The 21,991-nt window shown below is 42.8% G+C and overlaps 1 protein-coding gene across 1 annotated transcript in view; it reads left to right on the top strand.

Moving 5' to 3' along the window:
* Positions 1 to 21,631, top strand: part of DRD3 (dopamine receptor D3) — a 48,150-nt gene extending 26,519 nt beyond the window's left edge. The window contains exons 4-7 of the mRNA XM_070374335.1: positions 11,869 to 12,065; positions 18,067 to 18,202; positions 18,302 to 18,349; positions 20,026 to 21,631. Of these exons, the coding sequence (XP_070230436.1) occupies positions 11,869 to 12,065; positions 18,067 to 18,202; positions 18,302 to 18,349; positions 20,026 to 20,222 (578 nt within the window). The 3' untranslated portion in view covers positions 20,223 to 21,631. The remainder of the gene's footprint in view (positions 1 to 11,868; positions 12,066 to 18,066; positions 18,203 to 18,301; positions 18,350 to 20,025) is intronic.
* The last annotated feature ends 360 nt before the right edge of the window (positions 21,632 to 21,991 follow it).

Raw genomic sequence — 21,991 nt, 5'->3', positions numbered from 1 at the left:
ATGTTCCACTTTTATGAATTTCTGGTATACATGTTCAAGTCACATAGCTATGTACTTATGTGTACAGATATATGTAACATATTACATATAAATTCAGGTAAATCTTAACTTATAAATAGTCTTCAAAGAGTCATTTGCTGGTCAATTATTTAGAAGTCAGAATACATTTAGGAAGGCAGAGGCCCTGGAGTCAGAAAAACCTAGATGCAAACTTCAATTCTACTACTTAACAGCTGTGTCTGTTTGAACAAGTTACTTAACTTTTCTAAGTTAAGCTTCCCCATCGACAAATTTGGAGTAATAATATAGTAGAGCATAAACGAACAAAATCAAATATTTGGACTAGGTCTGTGTATTTAGTTAGGAAGTTTTCAGCATTTCTTTTTATATATGTCCTCCTGCAAATAAGTGCAGCAACTTTATCTCTAAAATTACATGTTATGTTGAACTCTTTATCAAAGATGACATATTCCTGCATGTGTCATATGTCTTTACTTATTACTGTTCAGGGTTGTAATCAAACCATGTATTTTTTTATATGTGATTCAGGGTGAATTTTGACTCTATAATTTTCATTGACTCTAGAAGCTAAGCCTACATATGCCATAACTTCACTCCACCTCCTTCACGGAGCTTTTTTTACAATTAAGTGAAGATTAAATTGGGATAACATACATAGACATGCCAAGCACATATCCCCTACTCAAGGTGAGGCTTGTTTCTCTGCCATATTAGAGGTTAAATTGAGAAGTTATCCAATGAACATGTGCCTGGTCAATTCAGGGTGCTCCTAAAATATGATGTTGTTATCATCTTTGCATTACTTTTTACTGTTTCCCATCACCACTTACCAGTGACACATTATATACACAAACGCGCGTGTGCACACACATACACCAAGGCAACACTCTCTAACATAAAATAGAGGCTGACTCTGGCACCCAAATACCATTTCAGTGAGTCTAAATGTGCTCTGGGTGTTAGTCTGATAACTAAGCCACCCTTTATATCCATGTTTCTATAAGAAAATGCATTCTGGACTTCCCTGGTGGCCCAATCTAAGACTGTGCTCTAACGCAGGAGCCTGGGTTCTATCCCTGGTCAGGGAACTAGATCCTACATGCCATAATTAAGAATTCTCATGCCACAACTAAGACCCAACACAGCCAAATAAATAAATAAACACTTTTTCAAAAGAGAAAATGCCTTCTAAGTTGGAATCTGCAAAATGAACCAGCAGCAAACCTCCAGCAATGTTTGCTGGGCAGAGTTATTCCTCTTACTCATTCTTGGAGGCTGGCAGGGGCAGTCTTACTCATGCTCACACACACACACACACACACAGAGGTAACAGTCTCAAAATCTGACATTAGACAGGGTTCCCAGTTAATGTCAACATGTAAAGTGAAGAAGAATGATGAGCTAATTGCAGTCTTGTTGCCACCAGTGAGATCATAATTGTTCCAGAAATAAAACTTTCCAAAAGAATTTTCAAATATAGAATTGAGAAGGCAAAAGACTTGTGACTTAGCACGTATAGGCTCGCTTCTCTCTCATCTCTTTCTCTTTTACTTTTAAATGTATTCATTAGACTACAGTAAGTGAAAGTGAAAGTCACTCAGTCATGTCTGACTCTTTGCAACCCATGGACTACACAGTCCATGGAATTCTCCCGGCCAGAATACTGGAGTGAGTAGCTGTTCCCTTCTCCAGGGGATCTTCCCAACCCAGGGATGGAACCCAGGTCTCCCGCATTGCAGGCAGATTCTTTACCAGCTGAGCCACCAGGGAAGTCCAGACTATAATAAGCTCTCCACTTATTCACATATTGTGTTAAAGTCTCTGGGCCATTATAAAAGCCCAATAGATATTAGCCAGTGTTATTGTTATTATTATGTATTAGAAAAAGTTCCTCTGCTTCAAAATATAACTATGCCCTTGCTCCAAGGTAAATCTAAACAGTGGTAGTTCTGCTGGTGGTCAGAGAGGAGCCTAGTCGTCCCATTCTAGAACATCGGTTAGAGAATTTGTGAGCAGGACTCAAGGCAGAGAAGCCCAGCCGTCCTCTGCCTCGTCTAGCCTTCACAGCATAACTTCGCTATTGATATAGTGCTATATTGCGTCTATAAGGAAGTTCCCAAGTTATATTGAAACCCCAGTAGAAATGACTTCTCCGCCGTTTTTTCTTACTCCTCCTGCTGTGAGAAGCAGAGGAGAAAGGGGCAGTGTACTGGCAGATAGTGGAAGTCACTGGACTTCTACTAAATGCAGCACAAAACACAACCCTCTGGCAGAGCTCTTCTTTTTTTTCAATTTCTTTTTTTCTTTTCCTAAATTAATTAATTTACATATTTGGCTGCGTCGGGTCTTAGCTGCAGCACAAGGGATCTTTGCTACCTCCTGCGGGGCCTTTCATTGCAATGCCCAGACTCTCCAGATGTGGCTCAGGGGCTCCAGAGCCCATGGGCCTGCTTAGTTGCTCTGAGGTGTGTGGGGGATCTTAGTTCCCTGACCAAGGGTCAAACCCGCATCCCCTGAATTGCGAGGTGGATGCTTAACCCCTGGGCCACCAAGGAAGTCCCCAGAGCTCTTGTTTTAATGAAATGGGCTGCCATATAGGATTGTGAATGGTCAGAGAACATCTTCAGTTCAGTTCAGTTCAGTCACTCAGTCATGTCCGACTCTTTGTGACCCTAGGGACTGAGGTAGAACAAAGTTGAACTGCAGTTTCTTCCTTCCTGGAATCGCTCTTATTGCCTGGGAAGGGTGACATGCATTTCTGGATGCACACATAAGGCAGGACTGTGGGTTGCAGAGAGTTCCAAGGCTGTGGGGCCTGGTCGACCTGTGTTGCCTCGGGTCCCAGCAGAGATTTAGCAGTCAGGAGTCAAATATCACAGCATCCAGCCCCTACGGCAATGGAGGGTGGAGAGCTAGTGCTAGAGAAAACCCTAAAGATCCCCGATCCTTCCATTGCACAGGTCAGAAAAATAACTAGGATCTAAATTTTTGCTAAATCAGACAGCTATTGAGTTATTTAAAATTCCAGAATGGATAAACAATAGCCGGTGACCAGAATTTAAGAAACTTTCAAGTGCAAAAAACTTTAAAGAAAGTTCCTACCGGCTTAATTTTCTTTTGAAACAAGGAAATAGAGGAGGGCTGTTTATAGTTTAGCAATAGAACCCGCACTTTCACTACCAGAGGGTGGGTTAGCTGCCTGGTTAGGGAAGTGAGAGCCCACGTGCCACACGTGTATATGTGTGTATTAGCCACTCAGTTGTGCATGACTTTGTGTGACTCCATGGACTGTAGCCAACCAGCTTCTCTGTCCATGGAATTCTCCAGGCAAGAATACAGGAGTGATTGCCATTCCCTCCTCCAGGAGATCTTTCCAACCCAGGGATTGAACCCAGGTCTCCTGCATTGCAGGTGGACTCTTCTGAGCCACCAGGGAAACCCTCACAGTGTGGCTTTAAAAAAAAACAACTCTAAATTTTAGCAATAGAATGCCTCACCTGGCTTTCAGAACACTGGATAAGGGGCAGAGGATGGTTGATTGAGAAGCACAAAGTTAAGAGAATACTAGGCTCATCTTCAATCAAATTCATCAGGATCTCCTGTCTTTGTAAACAAATTGAGGACAAATCCTCCAATGAGTTGGAAATTCATGAATCTCTCAACTCAACTTGCTTTTGACTTTGCCATTCACATCACTATGGAACTTAAGTTCACAGCCCAGCCCACAAAAGATGTTGTTTACCACTGAGTGCAATGCCTTAAATACAGTGTGTCTGACTCTTTGCAACCCCATGGACTATACAGCCCATGGAATTCTACAGGCCAGAGTACTGGAATGGGTAGCCTTTCCCTTCTCCAGGGGATCTTCCCAACCCAGGGATCGAACTCAGGTCTCCCACATTGCAGGCAGATTCTTTACCAGCTGAGCCACCAGGGAAGCCCTTGAATACAGCAGGGGCTCCATAAACTTGTGTTGAATGAATCAGTGGGTGAGTCCTCACCATCATTCTTTGCCCCTTAGCTGTTGAAATCAGTTGGCTTAGTAACTTCCCAGCCTTCCCTATTAGGCTTTGGCTCATGACTGCTGATGTTCTTAGTGAAAATGCTCCTCTGTACATGTTGCTCATTGATTCATCATTCAATAACTCGTGCTGACAGCACAGTACTGTTTCAGTTAAATAATCAAGACAAGGCACCGCGTCTCCTGGGGAAGCCTAGCTCTTGGGGGGCTCCCTGCTCTCACCACCTCCTTGGGACTCAGCAGAGAGAAGCTTGCAGAACTGCACCCCACTGTGCGAGGCGCTTCACTCCGCCCTGCCCACAGGACGCACTCCAAGGCCTGGCCTGGAGGAGGCTGAGGCAGGGCCCAGCTCACTGCCCATCCTTCTCCAATGTCACTCTGCCTGCTGACAGGCCTCACCAGCCACATAGTGTGGTGAAATTGTGGGACGAGCTTCAAAACTCTGTCTAAGCTCAGGCAGCAGGTTCTTAGGGAAGGAAGGACAGGATAACAAGGCAGGCTCGGGGGTGTCTTCATTGCTCAGTGACCCCAAAATAATTTTTACATTACATTGACTATACTGTAGTTAATGTATAAAGTAGAGGTCAGCCTCCCAGAACCCAGGGGAAGGTAAAGAAGGGGAGAAGGTCTAGCTGGGGAGACCCATGGAGACCCAGCACACCAAGGATGGCAACCAGATGAACAGGAGGAAAGTGACTCTGCCACCCTCTGACCCCCTCTCACTACAGACATGCCGAGGTGCCTCCTCATTAGAGGAGACATGTCAGTCACTGACATCAAGGGTGCTGATGGCAGGGGTGGGCAGGTCACTGCCAGCATGGCTCCTTATAGACTCAGAAAGACCACCAGGTGCCACCCTCTCCCTGCCCCCAACCCCATTTCCCCAGATTACCAGAAATGCCAATATGGTGATCACTGTTCAGAGTCTTATGATCCATTCCCTAAAGGATGAAGATACAGGCTTTGGTGAGAAGACATTAATTTTCCTTGAATTTTGCCCCCTCCTCAGAGAATCATAGAATTTGGAGTGGCTCATAAAGGGTCTGGTGGCAGTGTTGTCATTAAAATGCCTCACTGAGCACTAAACACGTTCAGTTTGGTTTGTCTTAATTCTTACCTGTTGCTCCCTTCTCTCCTCTACAAATTCTGTTCCATACAAGCCTCTCTTCAAATTTTCATTCCAAGTGATACCTTCCCTTTCAAGTTCAAAAAGCTCAGAAGAGGTATATAATAAATAATAGTAAATGATATTAATAATAATAATAGCTGCCATTTAGTCTCACAACCTCTACATGAGACAGGATTTTTGTCTTTCTTTCACAGATAATGAAACTGAGGGTTTGGCATGAAAGTGAAAGTGAACCCATAGACTATACAGTCCATGGAATTCTCCAGGCCAGAATACTGGACTGGGTAGCCCTTCCCTTCTCCAGGGGATCTTCCCAACCCAGGGATCAAACCCAGGTCTCCCGCATTGCAGGCGGATTCTTTATAAGCTGAGTCACAAGGGAAGCCCAAGGTTTGGCATCAGATCAGATCAGATCAGATCAGTCGCTCAGTCGTGTCCGACTCTTTGCAACCCCATGAATCGCAGCACGCCAGGCCTCCCTGTCCATCACCAACTCCCGGAGTTCACTGAGACTCACATCCATCGAGTCAGTGATGCCATCCAGCCATCTCATCCTCTGTCGTCCCCTTCTCCTCCTGCCCCCAATCCCTCCCAGCATCAGAGTCTCTTCCAATGAGTCAACTCCTCGCATGAGGTGGCCAAAGTACTGGAGTTTCAGCTTTAGCATCATTCCTTCCAAAGAAATCCCAGGGCTAATCTCCTTCAGAATGGACTGGTTGGATCTCCTTGCAGTCCAAGGGACTCTCAAGAGTCTTCTCCAACACCACAGTTCAGAAGCATCAATTCTTCAGCGCTCAGCCTTCTTCACAGTCCGACTCTCATATCCATACATGACCACTGGAAAAACCATAGCCTTGACTAGACGAACCTTTGTTGGCAAAGTAATGTCTCTGCTTTTGAATATGCTATTTAGGTTGGTCATAACTTTCCTTCCAAGGAGTAAGCACCTTTTAATTTCATGGCTGCAGTCACCATCTGCAGTGATTTTGGAGCCCAGAAAAATAAAGTCTGACACTGTTTCCACTGTTTCCCCATTTATTTCCCATGAAGTGATGGACCGGATGCCATGATCTTCGTTTTCTGAATGTTGAGCTTTAAGCCAACTTTTTCACTCTCCACTTTCACTTTCATCAAGAGGCTTTTTAGTTCTTCTTCACTTTCTGCCATAAGGGTGGTGTCATCTGCATATCTGAGGTTATTGATATTTCTCCCAGCAATCTTGATTCCAGCTTGTGTTTCTTCCAGTCCAGCATTTCTCATGATGTACTCTGCATATAAGTTAAATAAACAGGGTGACAATATACAGCCTTGACGTACTCCTTTTCCTCTTTGGAACCAGTCTATTGTTCCATGTCCAGTTCTAACTGTTGCTTCCTGACCTGCATACAAATTTCTCAAGAGGCAGATCAGGTGGTCTGGTATTCCCATCTCTTGAAGAAATTTCCACAGTTTCTTGTGATCCACACAGTCAAAGGCTTTGGCATAGTCAATAAAGCAGAAATAGATGCTTTTCTGGAACTCTCTTGCTTTTGCCATGATCCAGCAGATGTTGGCAATTTGATCTCTGGTTCCTCTGCCTTTTCTAAAACCAGCTTGAACATCAGGAAGTTCACGGTTCACATTAAGTAATAAACCCAAGGTCAGATAGTAAGTGGAGACCTGGGTCTCCCACCTCAAGCTGCCTGGGCTCTGCCTACATCCAAAGACCAGGAAGCAGAATGGGGTCCAAGGCCCTCTCTCATCAGTTCACACCCGAGGCTACATTTTCTGAGGCCAGATTGTGGACTGGAGAATCCTCACCCCTTCATTAAGATTGACTGGATGTGCCAACACCTGTTGATGATGGGACAAAGTGCAAGTTTGTTGTGTGCCAGTGGTAGAGGGAAGCGGAGAGTTAAAATCCTAGAAAGAACATTGGCTTTGGGATCAGAATAACTGGAGGAATCTGGGCTCCACCCCTTTCAGACTATGTGATGTTGGGCCACTTACTGAATCTCTCTGAGCCTTCGTCAGCTCATCTGAGAATAGAGATAGCAATGACACCTGCTTACATCATTTTGCCACAATGATTAGGTAAGACAATGTGTATAAAGCCCTCGGAATCACCCAGAAGATATTAGTTTTCTTTCCTTTTCTTTTCCAAGGTGACGCAAGTATCAGGTCTCACTCTGGCTATTGGAGGAATCTCAACATCTCTAATGAAGACAAAGTTGCAGGGCCCTCCTAGAGAGGAGGCCCAGGAGCATTTCAGGACGTAAAGCAAGGATAAGGACATGCCTCAATTCACATTGTCCATGATGGCAATATGTTTACTGGCTCTTTTGCCATTGTACCTTTGAGCAGAACAGGGATTCCCTGAAAAATAAACTTGCCTGTATTCAGCCACCACCTGCCCCACACTTGATTCAAACATGGAGACCTGGCGTTCTCAGCATGGAAGCCTTCCTCCTTTCTCTCATTGCATTCAATGCTCCTTTGATGGCCTCCACACCAGCAGGCCTTTTTGCAGGGGCTGCATCCCTCCTGGGAGCCTCTGTTCTGTTACTCTGTGACACTCCACCCAGCCTCCCAGGCCACGTCCCTCTGTGACACTTAGCATAGCATACAGAAAGGATTTTCTGTCTGTCTAGACTGTGAGCTCCTTCAAGGGTAGACACTGAGTCTTACTCATCTTTGTAGCCCCAGTGTAGAGTGGTGTCTGGCATGTAATCATCAGTAAATTTTCTTTTTAAGTGAACTGTGAGCAACACAAAGATGAATTAGATTTGCATTTCTCCAATATTTAGTGATGTTGAACATCTTTTCATGTGTTTATTGGCCATCTGTGTAAATTGATACAGCCACTATGGAGAACAGTATGGAGATTCCTTAAAAAACTAGGAATAAAACTACCGTGAAAATGAAACATTAGTCACTCATTTGTGTCCGACTCTTTGTGATCCCACGGACTGTAGCCTGCCAGGCGCCTCTGTTCATGGAATTATTCAGGGAAGAATACTGGAGTGGGTAGCTGTTCCCTTCTCCAGGAGATCTTCCCACCCACGGATTAAACTTGAGTCTCCTGAACTGCAGGCAGATTCTTTACCACCCAAGCTACCTGGGAAGTGAACTACCCCAACAATCCCACTACTGGGCATATACCTGAGAAAATCATGATTGAAAAAGACACATGTACCCCAATGTTCATAGCACCAATATTTACAATAGCTAGCACATGGAAGCAACCTAGATGTCCATCAGCAGATGAGCGGATAAAGATGTAGTACATCTACACAATGGAATATTACTCAGCCACGAAAAAGAACAAATTTGAGTCAGTTCTATGAGGTGGATGAACCTAGAACCTGTTATACAGACTGAACTCTATCAGAAAAAGAGGAACATATATTGTATATTAACACATTCAATATCACAGTAATCCAAGTCTATGCCCAAACCAGTAATGCTGAAGAAGCTGAAGTTGAACAGTTCTATGAAGACCTACAAGACCTTTTAGAACTGACACCCAAAAAAGATGTCCTTTTCATTATTGCATTCCAGGGGACTGGAATGCAAAAGTAGGAAGTCAAGAAACACCTGGAGTAACAGGCAAATTTGGCCTTGAAGTACAGAATGAAGCAGGGCAAAGGCTAATAGAGTTCTGCCAAGAGAATGCACATGTCATAACAAACACCCTCTTTCAACAACACAAGAGAAGACTCTACACATGGACATTACCAGATGGTCAACACCAAAATCAGATTGATTATATTCTTTGCAGCCAAAGATGGAGAAGCTCTATACAGTCAGCAAAAACAAGACCAGGAGCTGTCTGTGGCTCAGATCATGAACTCCTTATTGCCAAATTTAGACTGAAATTGAAGAAAGTAGGGAAAACCACTACACCATTCAGGTATGACCTAAATCAAATCCCTTATGACTATACAGTGGAAGTGAGAAATAGATTTAAGGGACTAGATCTGACAGACAGAGTGCCTGATGAACTATGGACGGAGGATCATAACATTGTACAGGAGACAGGAATCAAGACCATCCCCAAGAAAAAGAAATGCAAAAAAGCAAAATGGCTGTCTGAGGAGGCCTTACAAATACCTGTGAAAAGAAGGGAAGCGAAAAGCAAAGGAGAAAAGGAAAGATATACCCATTTGAATGCAGAGTTCCAAAGAATAGCAAGGAGAGATAAGAAAGACTTCCTCAGTGATCAATGCAAAGAAATAGGGGAAAACAATAGAATGGAAAAGACTAGAGATCTCTTCAAGATAATTAGAGATACAAAGGGAACATGTCATGCAAAGATGGGCTCAATAAAGGACAGAAATGGTAGGGACCTAACAGAAGCAAAAGATATTAAGAAGAGGTGGCAAGAATACACAGAAGATCTATACAGAAAAGATCTTCACAACCCAGATAAACCTGATGAGTGTGATCACTCACCTAGAGCCAGACATCCTGGAATCTGAAGTCAAGTGGGCCTTAGGAAGCATCACTACGAACAAAGCTAGTGGAAGTGATGGAATTCCAGTTGAGCTATTTCAAATCCTCAAAGATGATACTGTGAAAGTGCTGCACTCAATATGCCAGCAAATTTGGAAAACTCAGCAGTGGCCACAGGACGGGAAAAGGTTACTTTTCATTTTGATCACAAAGAAAGACAATGCCAAAGAATGTTCAAACTACCTCACAATTGCACTCATTTCACACACTAGTAAAGTAATGCTCAAAATTCTCCAAGCCAGGCTTCAGCAATATGTGAACCGTGAACTTCCAGATGTTCAAGCTGGTTTTAGAAAAGGCAGAGGAACCAGAGATCAAATTGCCAACATCCGCTGGATCATGGAAAAAGCAAGAGAGTTCCCGAAAAACATCTATTTCTGCTTTATTGACTATGCCAAAGCTTTTGACTGTGTGGATCACAATAAACTGTGGAAAATTCTTCAAGAGATGGGAATACCAGACCACCTGATCTGCCTCTTGAGAAACCTGTATGCAGGTCAGGAAGCAACAGTTAGAACTGGACATGGAACAACAGACTGGTTCCAAATAGGAAAAGGAGTACGTCAAGGCTGTATATTGTCACCCTGTTTATTTAACTTATATGCAGAGTACATCATAAGAAACGCTGGGCTGGATGAAACACAAGCTGGAATCCAGATTGCCGGGAGAAATATCAATAACCTCAGATATGCAGATGACACCACCCTTATGGCAGAAAGTGAAGAAGAACTAAAAAGCCTCTTGATGAAAGTGAAATAGGAGAGTGAAAAAGTTAGCTTAAAGCTCAACATTCAGAAACCTAAGATCATGGCATGTGGTCCCATCACTTTATGGCAAACAGATGAGGAAACAGTGGAAACAGTGGCTGACTTTATTTTTCTGGGCTCCAAAATCACTGCAGATGGTGATTGCAGCCATGAAATTAAAAGACGCTTACTCCTTGGAAGGAAAGTCATGACCAACCTAGACAGCATATTAAAAAGCGGAGACATTACTTTGTCAACAAAGGTCTGTCTAGTCAAGGCTATGATTTTTCCAGTGGTCATGTATGGATGTGAGAGTTGGACTATAAAGAAAGCTGAGTGCTGAAGAATTGATGGTTTTGAACTGTGGTGTTGGAAAAGACCCTTGAGAGTCCCTTGAACTGCAAGGAGATCCAACCAGTCCATCCTAAGGGAGATCAGTCCTGGGTGTTCATTGGTAGGACTGATGCTAAAACTGAAACTGCAATACTTTGGCCACCTGATGCGAAGAGCTGACTCATTGGAAAAGACCCTGATGCTGGGAAAGATTGAGGGCAGGAGGAGAAGGGGATGATGGAGGATGAGATGGTTGAATGGCATCACCGAATCGATGTACATGGGTTTGGGTGGACTCCAGGAGTTGGTGATGGACAGGGAGGCCTGGTGTGCTGCAGTTCACGGGGTCGAAGAGTCGGACACGACTAAACGACTGAACTGAACTGAACTTAACACATGTCTATGGAATCTAGAAAAATGGTATTGATGGGCCTATTTGCAGGGAAGGAACAGAGACACAGATATGTAGAAGAGACTTGTGGACACAGTTGGGGAAGGAAAGAGTAGGATGAACAGAGAAAGTAGCATCGAAATATATACACTACCAAGTGTAAAACAGATAGCTGGTGAGAAGTTGGTATATAACACAGGGAGCAGAGGGGTGTAATGGGGGCATGGGAGGTAGGCTTAAGAGGAAGGGGATACTTGTATTAATATAATCACGGCTGATTTGCATTGCTGTACAACAGAAACCAACACAGCATTGTCAAGCAATTTCTGTCCAATTAAAAAATAAATATATGAAAAAAAGATGAATTAGACCTCCTATGGAGGACAAGTGGACAATGTGGGTGTCTGGGATGGCACAGCCTCCCCCACAGCTTAACAATCAGGCCATGAGTGCTAATTACACAAGAGTGATGACAATAAAAGACTGTGGGGCACAAAGGAAGGAAGGGTTGCTTCTGACTGAGAAACTCGAGGCAGGCAGCCTACTCAGAGGAGGCAGCATGTAAATTGGGACATGCAGAGGAGGAGACAGGACCGGCTCCCGGCACTTCTCAGACGTCCATTGTGGACGTGATGGTGGAGACACCACACGTGATGTGGGGCCTATTCTGTGCTCGCCACTGAATCCCGTACTTGGCCAACGACTTTGCTTTCTCCACTTCTCTCACTCACAGGAGACCCCAGCATCTGCTCCATCTCCAACCCTGACTTTGTCCTCTACTCTTCAGTGGTGTCCTTCTACCTGCCCTTTGGAGTGACTGTCCTCGTCTATGCCAGGATCTACGTGGTGTTGAGACAGAGGAGACGGAAGCGGATCCTCACTCGACAGAACAGTCAGTGCCTCAGTGTCAGACCCAGCTTCCCCCAACAGGTGAGCATCCTGAAGCGGCAGAAGGAAGACACGGCCTCCTACCCTTGTGTCCAGCAGTGCATGCTTTTGCCTGTTCGCCCATCAAGGACACACATCTGCCACCTTTTAACCTGCAGATATTGGCTAGGTCTTGGAGGAAATCCAATCTCAACAGTGCATTGATAGTCTTCCCTAGAGCACCCTTTCTGGGCTTGTTCTGCTTCCTTTCAAAGTCTCTCATTGCCCTCAATGAGAGGGCTGTTCAGATATCACACAGGTGTGAAGTTTCAGTGTAGCAGCTTTACCATTCACTGCTGCTGGGTTTCCAGGAATGACTTTTTGGCCAGACCATTCACATCAAGAATCACTAGGGGTCTGTTGAAATTTATTTTCCTTTCTAGATCTGCCTCTGTGTCAAGGCACTAACCAGCTGGTGGAATGGGATGCTGACGGCACATTTTATTAGGTCTTTTGAGGCTCTGAAAAGGAAGTTTATTGAAATATTCCAATTGCTTGGGTTGTAAATTCTGCTTATTCCAGTGCCTAGTACATGATTCAAGTGTATTCATTTGAAGCATGAATGGATACATACCTATCACTTGTAACTGCTAAGCAAGAGACAGCAGGGATATTCTACAGCCTCTACCTTCATGGAGTTTAAAACCTTAGATAAGCAAATAAAACACACCTACACTCAAAATTAATCAGCAGCCCAAAACTGAATGGAATGTTTGCCAAAGTGAGATGAAGACAACTAAGCACATAAATATTAAATGCTGGAGAGGTTATGAGAAGATAAAGTCAATATGCTCAGGAAAGGGCTTCATAGAGTAAGAACTGAGTGTGATCTTGAAGGTAGGTCCAAACTGGACATCTAGATCAAGCTGTAATGACTTGAGTGAGAATCATAATCTCAAACTGAAAGTCCGAAAGCTTGGGTGAAACAAGAATATTAGCCCCCATGAAATAGGAGGTCAGGACCCCAGACTGAGGATATCAACACATTGTATTCATATAGCGTCACCTATATGACCCAACTATATAGAGCTTAACACACAACTGTTTCTCCTTCAACCCACCCTAGTCCTCCTGTCTACGGTTGCATCCCATTCGGCAGTTTTCAATAAGGGCCAGATTTCCATCAGATGCCACAGGGAAAATGGTAAGTAAGCCAAGCCTATGCTTGTAGTAAAAGAATAAGAGACCCTTTCTCAAGACAATGGCTTGACTCGATTCCACTTCCATCCCAAAATGAATTTGGCCCCAGTTTCCTACTTGGATTTATGATAAATAATGAACCTGAGAACCTATCTAATTTGAGCTTCAAAATAGGCATTATCAAGTGATATTCCAGAAGCATGTGACTCTTGGGATAGATCCCAATGACTGGAGCCAGTGACTCTTGGATGTGTTGTGGAGTTTACTATCCAGAACCACCTGCATTAGAGGGAAAGGACACCACTGAAACAGACATGGGCAGAGCCAAGAAAAGTAGAAAAAGGAGGCTAATGGGAGAATTTCGTGTGCCCAATTGCCATCAAATATGGGGAAAGCCAAGACATTTTCATAGTTGCCCTAATTCTTATCCTTCCCATTCAAACCAGCCCTGACTCCCCAAGCAAGCCAAGTGCCAAATGGAGCCTAAAAGTGTTAGATAAAAGACCAGTATCCCTCTCCCTGAACTCCACAGCTAAGTAAATATTAGGAATAAAGCTTCAAAAGCCCATCATGATGAATGACAGAGCCTTGTTTAATTTCTGTATAGTTCAGTCTCTCAGTCGTGTCCAACTCTTTGCAACCCCATGAACCAACCGCAGCATGCCAGGCTTCCCTGTCCATCACCAACTCCCGGACTTTACTCAAACTCATGTCCATTGAGTCAGTGATGTCATCCAACCATCTCATCCTCTGTTGTCTCCTTATCCTCCCACCTTCAATCTTTCCCAGCATCAGGGTCTTTTCAAATGAGTCAGTTCTTTGCACTGGGTGGCCAAAGTATTGGAGTTTCAGTTTCAACATCAGTCCTTCCAATGAATATTCAGGACTGATTTCCTTTAAGATGGACTGGTTGGATCTCCTTTGCAGTCCAAGCATTCTCAAGAGTCTTCTCCAACACACAGTTCAAAAGCATCAATTCTTCAGCATTCAGCTTTTTTTTATAGTCATGTATAGTCACATCCATACATGACTGCTGGAAAAACCATAGCCTTGACTAGATGGATGTTTGTTGGCAAAGTAATGTCTCTGTTTTTTAATATGCTTTCTATGTTGGTCATAACTTTTCTTCCAAGGAGCAAGTCTTTTAATTTCATGGCTGCAGTCACCATCTGTAGTGATTTTGGAGCCCAAAAAAATAAAGTCTCTCACCGTTTACACTGTTTCCCCATCTATTTGCCATGAAGTGATGGGACCAGATGCAATGATCTTAGTTTTCTGAATGTTGAGTTTTAAGCCAACTTTTTCAGTCTCCTCTTTCACTTTCATCAAGAGTCTCTTTAGTTCTTCTTCACTTTCTGCCATAAGAGTAGTGTCATCTGTATATCTGAGGTTATTGATATTTCTCCTGGCAATCTTTATTCCAGCTTGTGCTTCATCCAGTCCAGCGTTTCTCATGATGTACTCTGCATATAAGTTAAATAAGCAGGGTGACAATATACAGCTTTGACGTACTCCTTTTCCTATTTGGAACCAGTCTGTTGTTCCATGTCCAGTTCTAACTGTTGCTTCTTGACCTGCATACAGATTTCTCAGGAGGCATGTCAGGTGGTCTGGTATTCCCATCTCTTTCAGAATTTTCCACAGTTTATTGTGATCCACACAGTCAAAGGCTTTGGTGTAGTCAATAAAGCAGAAATAGACGTTTTTCTGGAACTCCCTTGCTTTTTCGATGGTCCAATGGATGTTGGCAATTTGATCTCTGGTTCCTCTGCCTTTTCTAAATCCAGCTTGAACATCTGGAAGTTCTAGGTTCATATACTGTTGAAGCCTGGCTTGGAGAATTTTGAGCACTACCTTGCTAGCATGTGAGATGAGTGCAATTGTGCAGTAGTTTGAACATTCTTTGGCATTGCCTTTCTTTGGGATTGGAATGAAAACTGACCTTTTCCAGTCCTGTGGCCACTGCTGTGTTTACCAAATTTGCTGGAATATGAGTGCAGCACTTTCACAGCATCATCTTTTAGGATTTGAAATAACTCAACTGGAATTCCATCACTTCCACTAGCTTTGTTCATAGTGATGCTGCCTAAGACCCACCTGACTTCACATTCCCACCAGACTTTGTCTGGCTCTAGGTGAGTGATCATACCATCATGATTATCTGGATCATGAAGATCTTTTCTGTATAGTTCTTCTGTGTATTCTTGCCACTTTTCTTAATATCTGTATAGTTAACTAACCATTTTTACCTGGGCCTCATATAGCAGTTACAGACCTTTGCTGCAAATGATTTTTTTTTTTTTTTAGTAGATAGGAGGTTTAAAGTTACCTACAACAAATCCAAGGTCTGAGAAGGCTCCAAGGGCAAATGAAGGAAAAGTAGTGACTACGTAGGAGAGATTGGAGAATCAAGAAGCTGGCATTGTCTGGAGTGTGGAGAATTAGATTCTGTCCTGCCATCTGGGAATGGAGGGCTACGCCAGCCAGATCCCAAGGAGTCCAGTGTTTCTTCATGTCAGCCAGAGAGGTAGTGATAAAAGTTTGTAGAGAGAGTTGAAAAATACACTCACTAATGTGAGAACAGGAAGAATCACTTTCCTTCTGTAGGACTGAATTTCCAAATCTGTGGAAGGGAGACAAGCTGCATTAGATCAGTGTTCTCCAATGTGAGATTTCATAAGCACTCTCAGAAATTTGTCCCTGGCCCTTTAGTTTCAGAAATAATGCACCTTTTAGAAGATCACTAGATGTCAGCTCAGCCATCAATATAATCTTACAAATGGTCAGCCAGATAAATCACAATATACTTACATTAATTATTAGAAAATTCTACCAAAATGAAAACCAAATTTTAAAAAAACATATTATGATAGAATCCTTACAAACACATCTGTGAACAGTTTATAAAACACTAAATTATCTTGAAGGCCACGTGCATTCATTCATTCAACAATGTTCCTGAGTGTGTGCAGTATACTGCCCCTGAGTATTTGGAAGACTGTGATTCCTTGAACTAAGGAGAGACTAGTGAAAGTTCTTGGTTGTTGACACTGACTAACATGTAAAAAAGGAATTTGCTGGAAGGATATCAAGGAGCTCAAGCTTAACAAGAAGGCTAAAGAACAGCTTCAGAAGATGCTGTTCATGCCTGAGGAAGAATCTGGGTAGAATAGTGAGGACACTGGACACTGTCACCACTGCTGGATGAATTCTGAAGTCTTGCTTCATGAGCAAGTTCAAGGCTGTAGGTGCAAATCTCCAATTGGCTGGGCTTGGTTCATGTGTTCATGAGCCAGAGTTCTAGCTGCCCTGTGGGGAGGTCAGGGAGAGTGAATATCTGATTTTCATGGCTTCAGTACAGGTGTTGGGGAGTCTTTCTTCTACTCAAGATTAACACAGTATCTGAGTTTTCAAACATGGGAAGAAATGCTGTTGTTGAGCACACACACATCCTCCAAAATACCCAAAACATCTGCATCTGAGTCTGCTCACCCCAAGCCTATTTCTTTTTCTTTTTTTTTTTTTCTGTTTTATAAGTGAGGTTCAGTTCAGTTCAGTTCGGTTCAGTTGCTCAGTCGTGTCCGACTCTTTGCGACCCCATGAATCGCAGCACGCCAGGCCTCCCTGTCCATCACCAACTCCCGGAGTTCACTGAGACTCACGTTCATCAAGTCAGTGATGCCATCCAGCCATCTCATCCTCTGCTGTCCCCTTCTCCTCCTGCCCTGAATCCCTCTCAGCATCAGAGTCTTTTCCAATGAGTCAACTCCTCACATGAGGTGCCCAAAATACTGAAGTTTCAGCTTCAGCATCAGAGACATTTAATTAACTTACCCAAGGATGCATCTAAGTAGTAGGAAGCTGAGATGAAAATCCTGAGTTTTTTAACTTTTTGTTATTACAAATTTCAAAAGTAAAAAAGTAGAAAGACAAATATAACTAAGCCTTCAGTAGCCATCAGCCAAGCTCAGCAATTATCAGCTCGTGGCCCTGTCTTCTTTCAACTACATGCCCACCTACATTCATACACCCCACTGGATTGTTGCGAAGCAGATCTCAAACATAATAACATTTCAACCAAAAATATGCTATAAGACTCTCTAAAGGATATGGGCTCTTTTATAAAACATATAACCAGAATACCACATCACACTAACAAATATAATAATAATTCCTCCCTGGTGGCTCATATGGTTAAGAATCTGCCTGCAATGTAGGAGATCCGGGTTCAATCCCTAGGTCGGGAAGATCCCCTGGAGAAGGGAATGGCTACCTATTCCAGTATGAGGAATCTGGTGGGCTACAGTACATGGGGTCACAAAGAGTCAGACACAACTGAGCAACTAACACACACACAATGTTAAATATTCATTCAAAATTTCCTCAAATGTCAGGTAAATTTTTATAGATGGTTTATTTGCATCAAAATTCAAGTAAGACCCATACTCCGCACCTAGTAGGTGTTGTTTTTGTCATTGCAATTTATTTGTTGAAGCAACTGAGTCATTTGTCTTATAGTTTCCAATATTCCAGATTTTTCTCCTTACATCCTAATGGTGTCATTTAACATATCCAGGTCATTCTACCTCAGAAAGTCCAGGGTATAATTCTGTGCTCCCCTCCTCAAGGGATTATTGTGATTCTCAGATGTTCTACATGTGGTAGGTGCTTTTGGTTGTAAAGCCACAAGCAGATTTTGTTTACCATAACTTCCCATGAGCCCACCACTCTCAGAGACACCCTCTGTAGGTTTCACAGGATGATGGTTTCTTTCTTCTTCATTGCTCTGTTTCCTTTTCAGGAACATTCAGAAGATAAACAATATCCCCAGAAATGTCAGGATCCACTCTTGTTACATCTACAGCCCCTCTCCCCTGGCCAGACGCACATGGAGCTGAAACGCTACTACAGTATCTGCCAAGACACTGCCTTGGGAACACCAGGCTTCCAAGAAGGAGAGGGAGACTTGAAAAGGGAAGGGAGGACTCGGAACTCCCTCAGCCCTACCATGGCACCGAAACTCAGCCTAGAGGTTCGAAAACTCAGCAATGGCAGGTTATCGACATCCCTGAGGCTGGGGCCCCTGCAACCTCGGGCAGTGCCACTGCGGGAGAAGAAGGCAACCCAGATGCTGGTCATTGTGCTTGGTGAGTTTGAGTCATGTTAAGCTGGGATAGGTTGGATTACGTTGAGTTAGGCTGAATTCAGTGGAGCTGGTGGAGGATACTTGGGTAACCATATTTAACAGAAATTGGAAATCCGACAACTTTAATACTTGTAAATGTTAATATTTATAAATGTTTAGAATGTAAAGAGTTTGTGAATACATCTTAATGCTGATGGAAATTCAAAAACTTAGACTGAAATTTATGAAACCAAACAAGTCACCTAATTGAGCTGTGTTTTGTGTCTATCACTTGGAATTATAATGGATAAACCAAATAATAAATAAGACAGCAATTCAATAAAACCATCTGGCACATATTGGATATTTACTAAATGCTTACCTATTTTAAAATATTGAGGGGGAAAATGAGGATGCAAAAAGACTACTGTCATATGATATTATAACATCTAGATTAAATATAGAGAAAAAAAGACTGAAAATTAATTCACTCAGATGTCAAAAGTGATTGAATGTATGCTGCTGCTGCTAAGTCACGTCAGTCGTGTCCGACTCTTAGCGATCCCATGGATTGCAGCCTACCAGGCTCCTCCGTCCATGGGAGTTTCCAGGCAACAGTACTAGAGTGAGTCGCCAGTGCCTTCTCCAACAGTGGCTGATTATTTCACTTTTTTTACTTTTCCATATTTACCAAGTTTTCCATAGTGTATAAAACCAGAACTAGTTTTTATAGTAGAAAAATGTAAACTTTATTTAAATAAAGAAATTAAAAATTGATAAGTTGCAGATACGATATAGAGTTAGTTAAGGTAACCGTATCCTGTTCCAATGAGTCAGTTCTTTGCATCAGGTGGCCAAAGTATTGAAGTTTCGGGTAACCATATTTAACAGAAATTGGAAATCCAGCAACTTTAATACTTGTAAATGTTAATATTTATAAATGTTTAGAATGTAAAGAGTTTGTAAATATATCTTAATGCTGATGGAAATTCAGAACTGACTCATTGGGAAAGATCTTGATGCTGGGAAAGACTGAAGGTGGGAGGAGAAGGGGATGACAGAGTATGAGATGGTTGGATGGCATCATCAACTCAATGGACATGAGTTTGAGTAAGCTCTGGGAATTGATGATGGACAGGGAAACCTGGTGTGCTGGAATCCTTGGGGTTGCAAAGAGTCACACATGACTGAGTGACTGATCTGAACTGTATCCTGTTCACTGTCAGAAACAAGCCCCAAACTTGTCATATCTTAGGGAATTCTCATATCCAGGGAATCTCTATGTTAATATCCTTAACAGCCTTAATTATATCAATTGCATCTTCAAGGTCTTCCCCTATCAATGCCACGAGTCATATCTTGCATGGATAGACATAAAATAAACATGTGAATTGAACTGAGAAGTAGACAAGGCTAATGAACAATTATCTAAAGATCAAACTAGAAAACTGATTTAGGAGCAGAGGTCTAGGATGAATCAAAGATGTAAGCATCTAGTTTTCTCATCTAAAAAAAAGAAAGAAAATGACTAATCATACCTGTTTCATAGGTTTGGTGTAAAAATTAGAAGTTTAAAATTAAAATTAAACTTGCAGCATATTGGCTGCCATTGAGTAGACAAGTGGGATTCATTTTCATGCTGCAACAAAGGAAGTAAACAAATCCCTGACCCAGTTTTTCTTTCCCTTTGCAACCTAGGGACCTTCATTGTCTGCTGGCTGCCCTTCTTCTTGACCCATGTTCTCAATACCCACTGCAGAGCATGCCACGTGTCCCCACAGCTCTACAGTGCCACCACATGGCTGGGCTATGTGAATAGTGCCCTCAACCCCGTGATCTATACCACCTTCAATATCGAGTTCCGGAAAGCCTTCCTCAAGATACTGTCCTGCTGAAGGAGGATAGAAGAGAAGACTCCCTGTGCCCACATTTAGCTGCCAGGCCACGGTGCTGCTGGCCAAGGCCTGCTCAGAATGATGGTGCAATGTTTTCTGAACGGGGAAGGAAGGAGATCCCTGGAGCAAGGATGTCCCTGTGTGGCAGGTGTCACCAACTACTTCCTCCAGAACAGCATGTTCTACCTCCCCAGCTAAAATCTGACTTCAGTCTGGCAATCTTGAAGTGGTTTAGGGCCCCTGAATGATAAGCAATAATTCAGAGAGAAGCTGATAGAACATGATTCCACACACAAACACAATTGTCATCAGAGGCATGATTCATTACAGTGAAGGAAAAAATGAACAGAGCTCATAATTTTCAACTTGCCAGGGGTCCTTGAAATCTCAGCCAGTAAACCATCTTGCAGACAGCCAGTCTCTCTTCCTTCAAATTTCTAATTAACTGTCAGGCTAACCTTGTACTTTCATGGGCCCACTTTCTCTGGTCATTCCTTTCATTCACTGCATCCTAAAATATAACAGCAAGGCCAGTGCTTCCACCTCTCCATAGACTCTGACTGGCTACATTTAGTTTGGGAAATTCCTCACCCTGAGAGAGATATGGTCTCACACTGGGACCTGAGATTCATTTTAAACCTTGCTACCCCTGTATTTTGGGCTTCCCTGGTGGTAAAGAATCCACCTGCCAAGCAGGAGACATGGGTTCGATCCCTGGGTCAGGAAGATCCCCTGAAGAAATAAATGGCTACCCACTTCATTATTCTTGCCTGGGAAATCCCATGGACAGAGAAGCATGGTGCGCTACGGTCCATGGGGTCACAAAAGAGTCAGATATGACTGAGTGACTAAACAACAACCTCTGTATTTTAGCTCTAGCTAAGAAGCCCCTTTGATTCCATTCCCTTACTTTCAGAGTGTCAGCTTCAGAGTAATTCAAGGTGCGAGTGGAGTGACAAAGGAAGGACAATTCTCTCTATAGAATCTCTATTGAAACTTATGCTTCAGAACAAGCTTTAGATGTGCTTTTCATAACCAAGGTTTTCCTACACAGACATCTCCATCTCGTGCTTAACAGAGATCCAATACTTTCAGACCCGGAAACCCATTGAGTAATAAGTGTCTACAAGGCACCATTCATCTCCCAGATTCTGGATGTATGACAATGAATAATACAGCTCCTGCCCTCAAGGAGCTCACCACCTGCTCCAGTGTTTGACTGTTCACTTGTCTAAGGGTGGTAGGGACTCACCTAAGCTACCAGAGGACCCCAGAACTGAGACCAAGTAGCTGTTCAAAGTCATCATAAGGACAGTCTTTGAAAAGTCCTAATGCAGATGCTAAACATTATCCTCCAACAATTCAGATTAAAGGTATAATAGAAGCAATGTGTAAATGTCATTCAAAATTGCATTTAGAAGAAACTTGAATATTCTCACATTTACCTTTTCACCCACAGAAGCTCTTTCTTATTGATTACAGGATCAATAAAATCTGTGGATAATCTATGAAACATTGTCATCCTGAGCTTCAATAAATTTACTGTTAAGATTGGTTAAGTGCATAGGCATGACAGATATTTGCTGCAATGCTGTTAAAACCTCAAAATGCACAGGAACTCTATATGGAATCCAAGGCTTCCTTTGCCCCTTCTTATTCCTTTAACCCGTAAGTGTATATAAGGAGGAGATATACACCCCCGGCCCCAGTGAATCAGTTACTGTTACTCCTGAATGGTTTAATTGCAAATATTTTAAAATATTATTGTC

Source organism: Bos mutus, chromosome 1 (assembly GCF_027580195.1).
Source record: "Bos mutus isolate GX-2022 chromosome 1, NWIPB_WYAK_1.1, whole genome shotgun sequence".
NCBI classification, from domain to species: domain Eukaryota; kingdom Metazoa; phylum Chordata; class Mammalia; order Artiodactyla; family Bovidae; genus Bos; species Bos mutus.
This window is presented reverse-complemented; position numbering and strand designations above follow the sequence as displayed.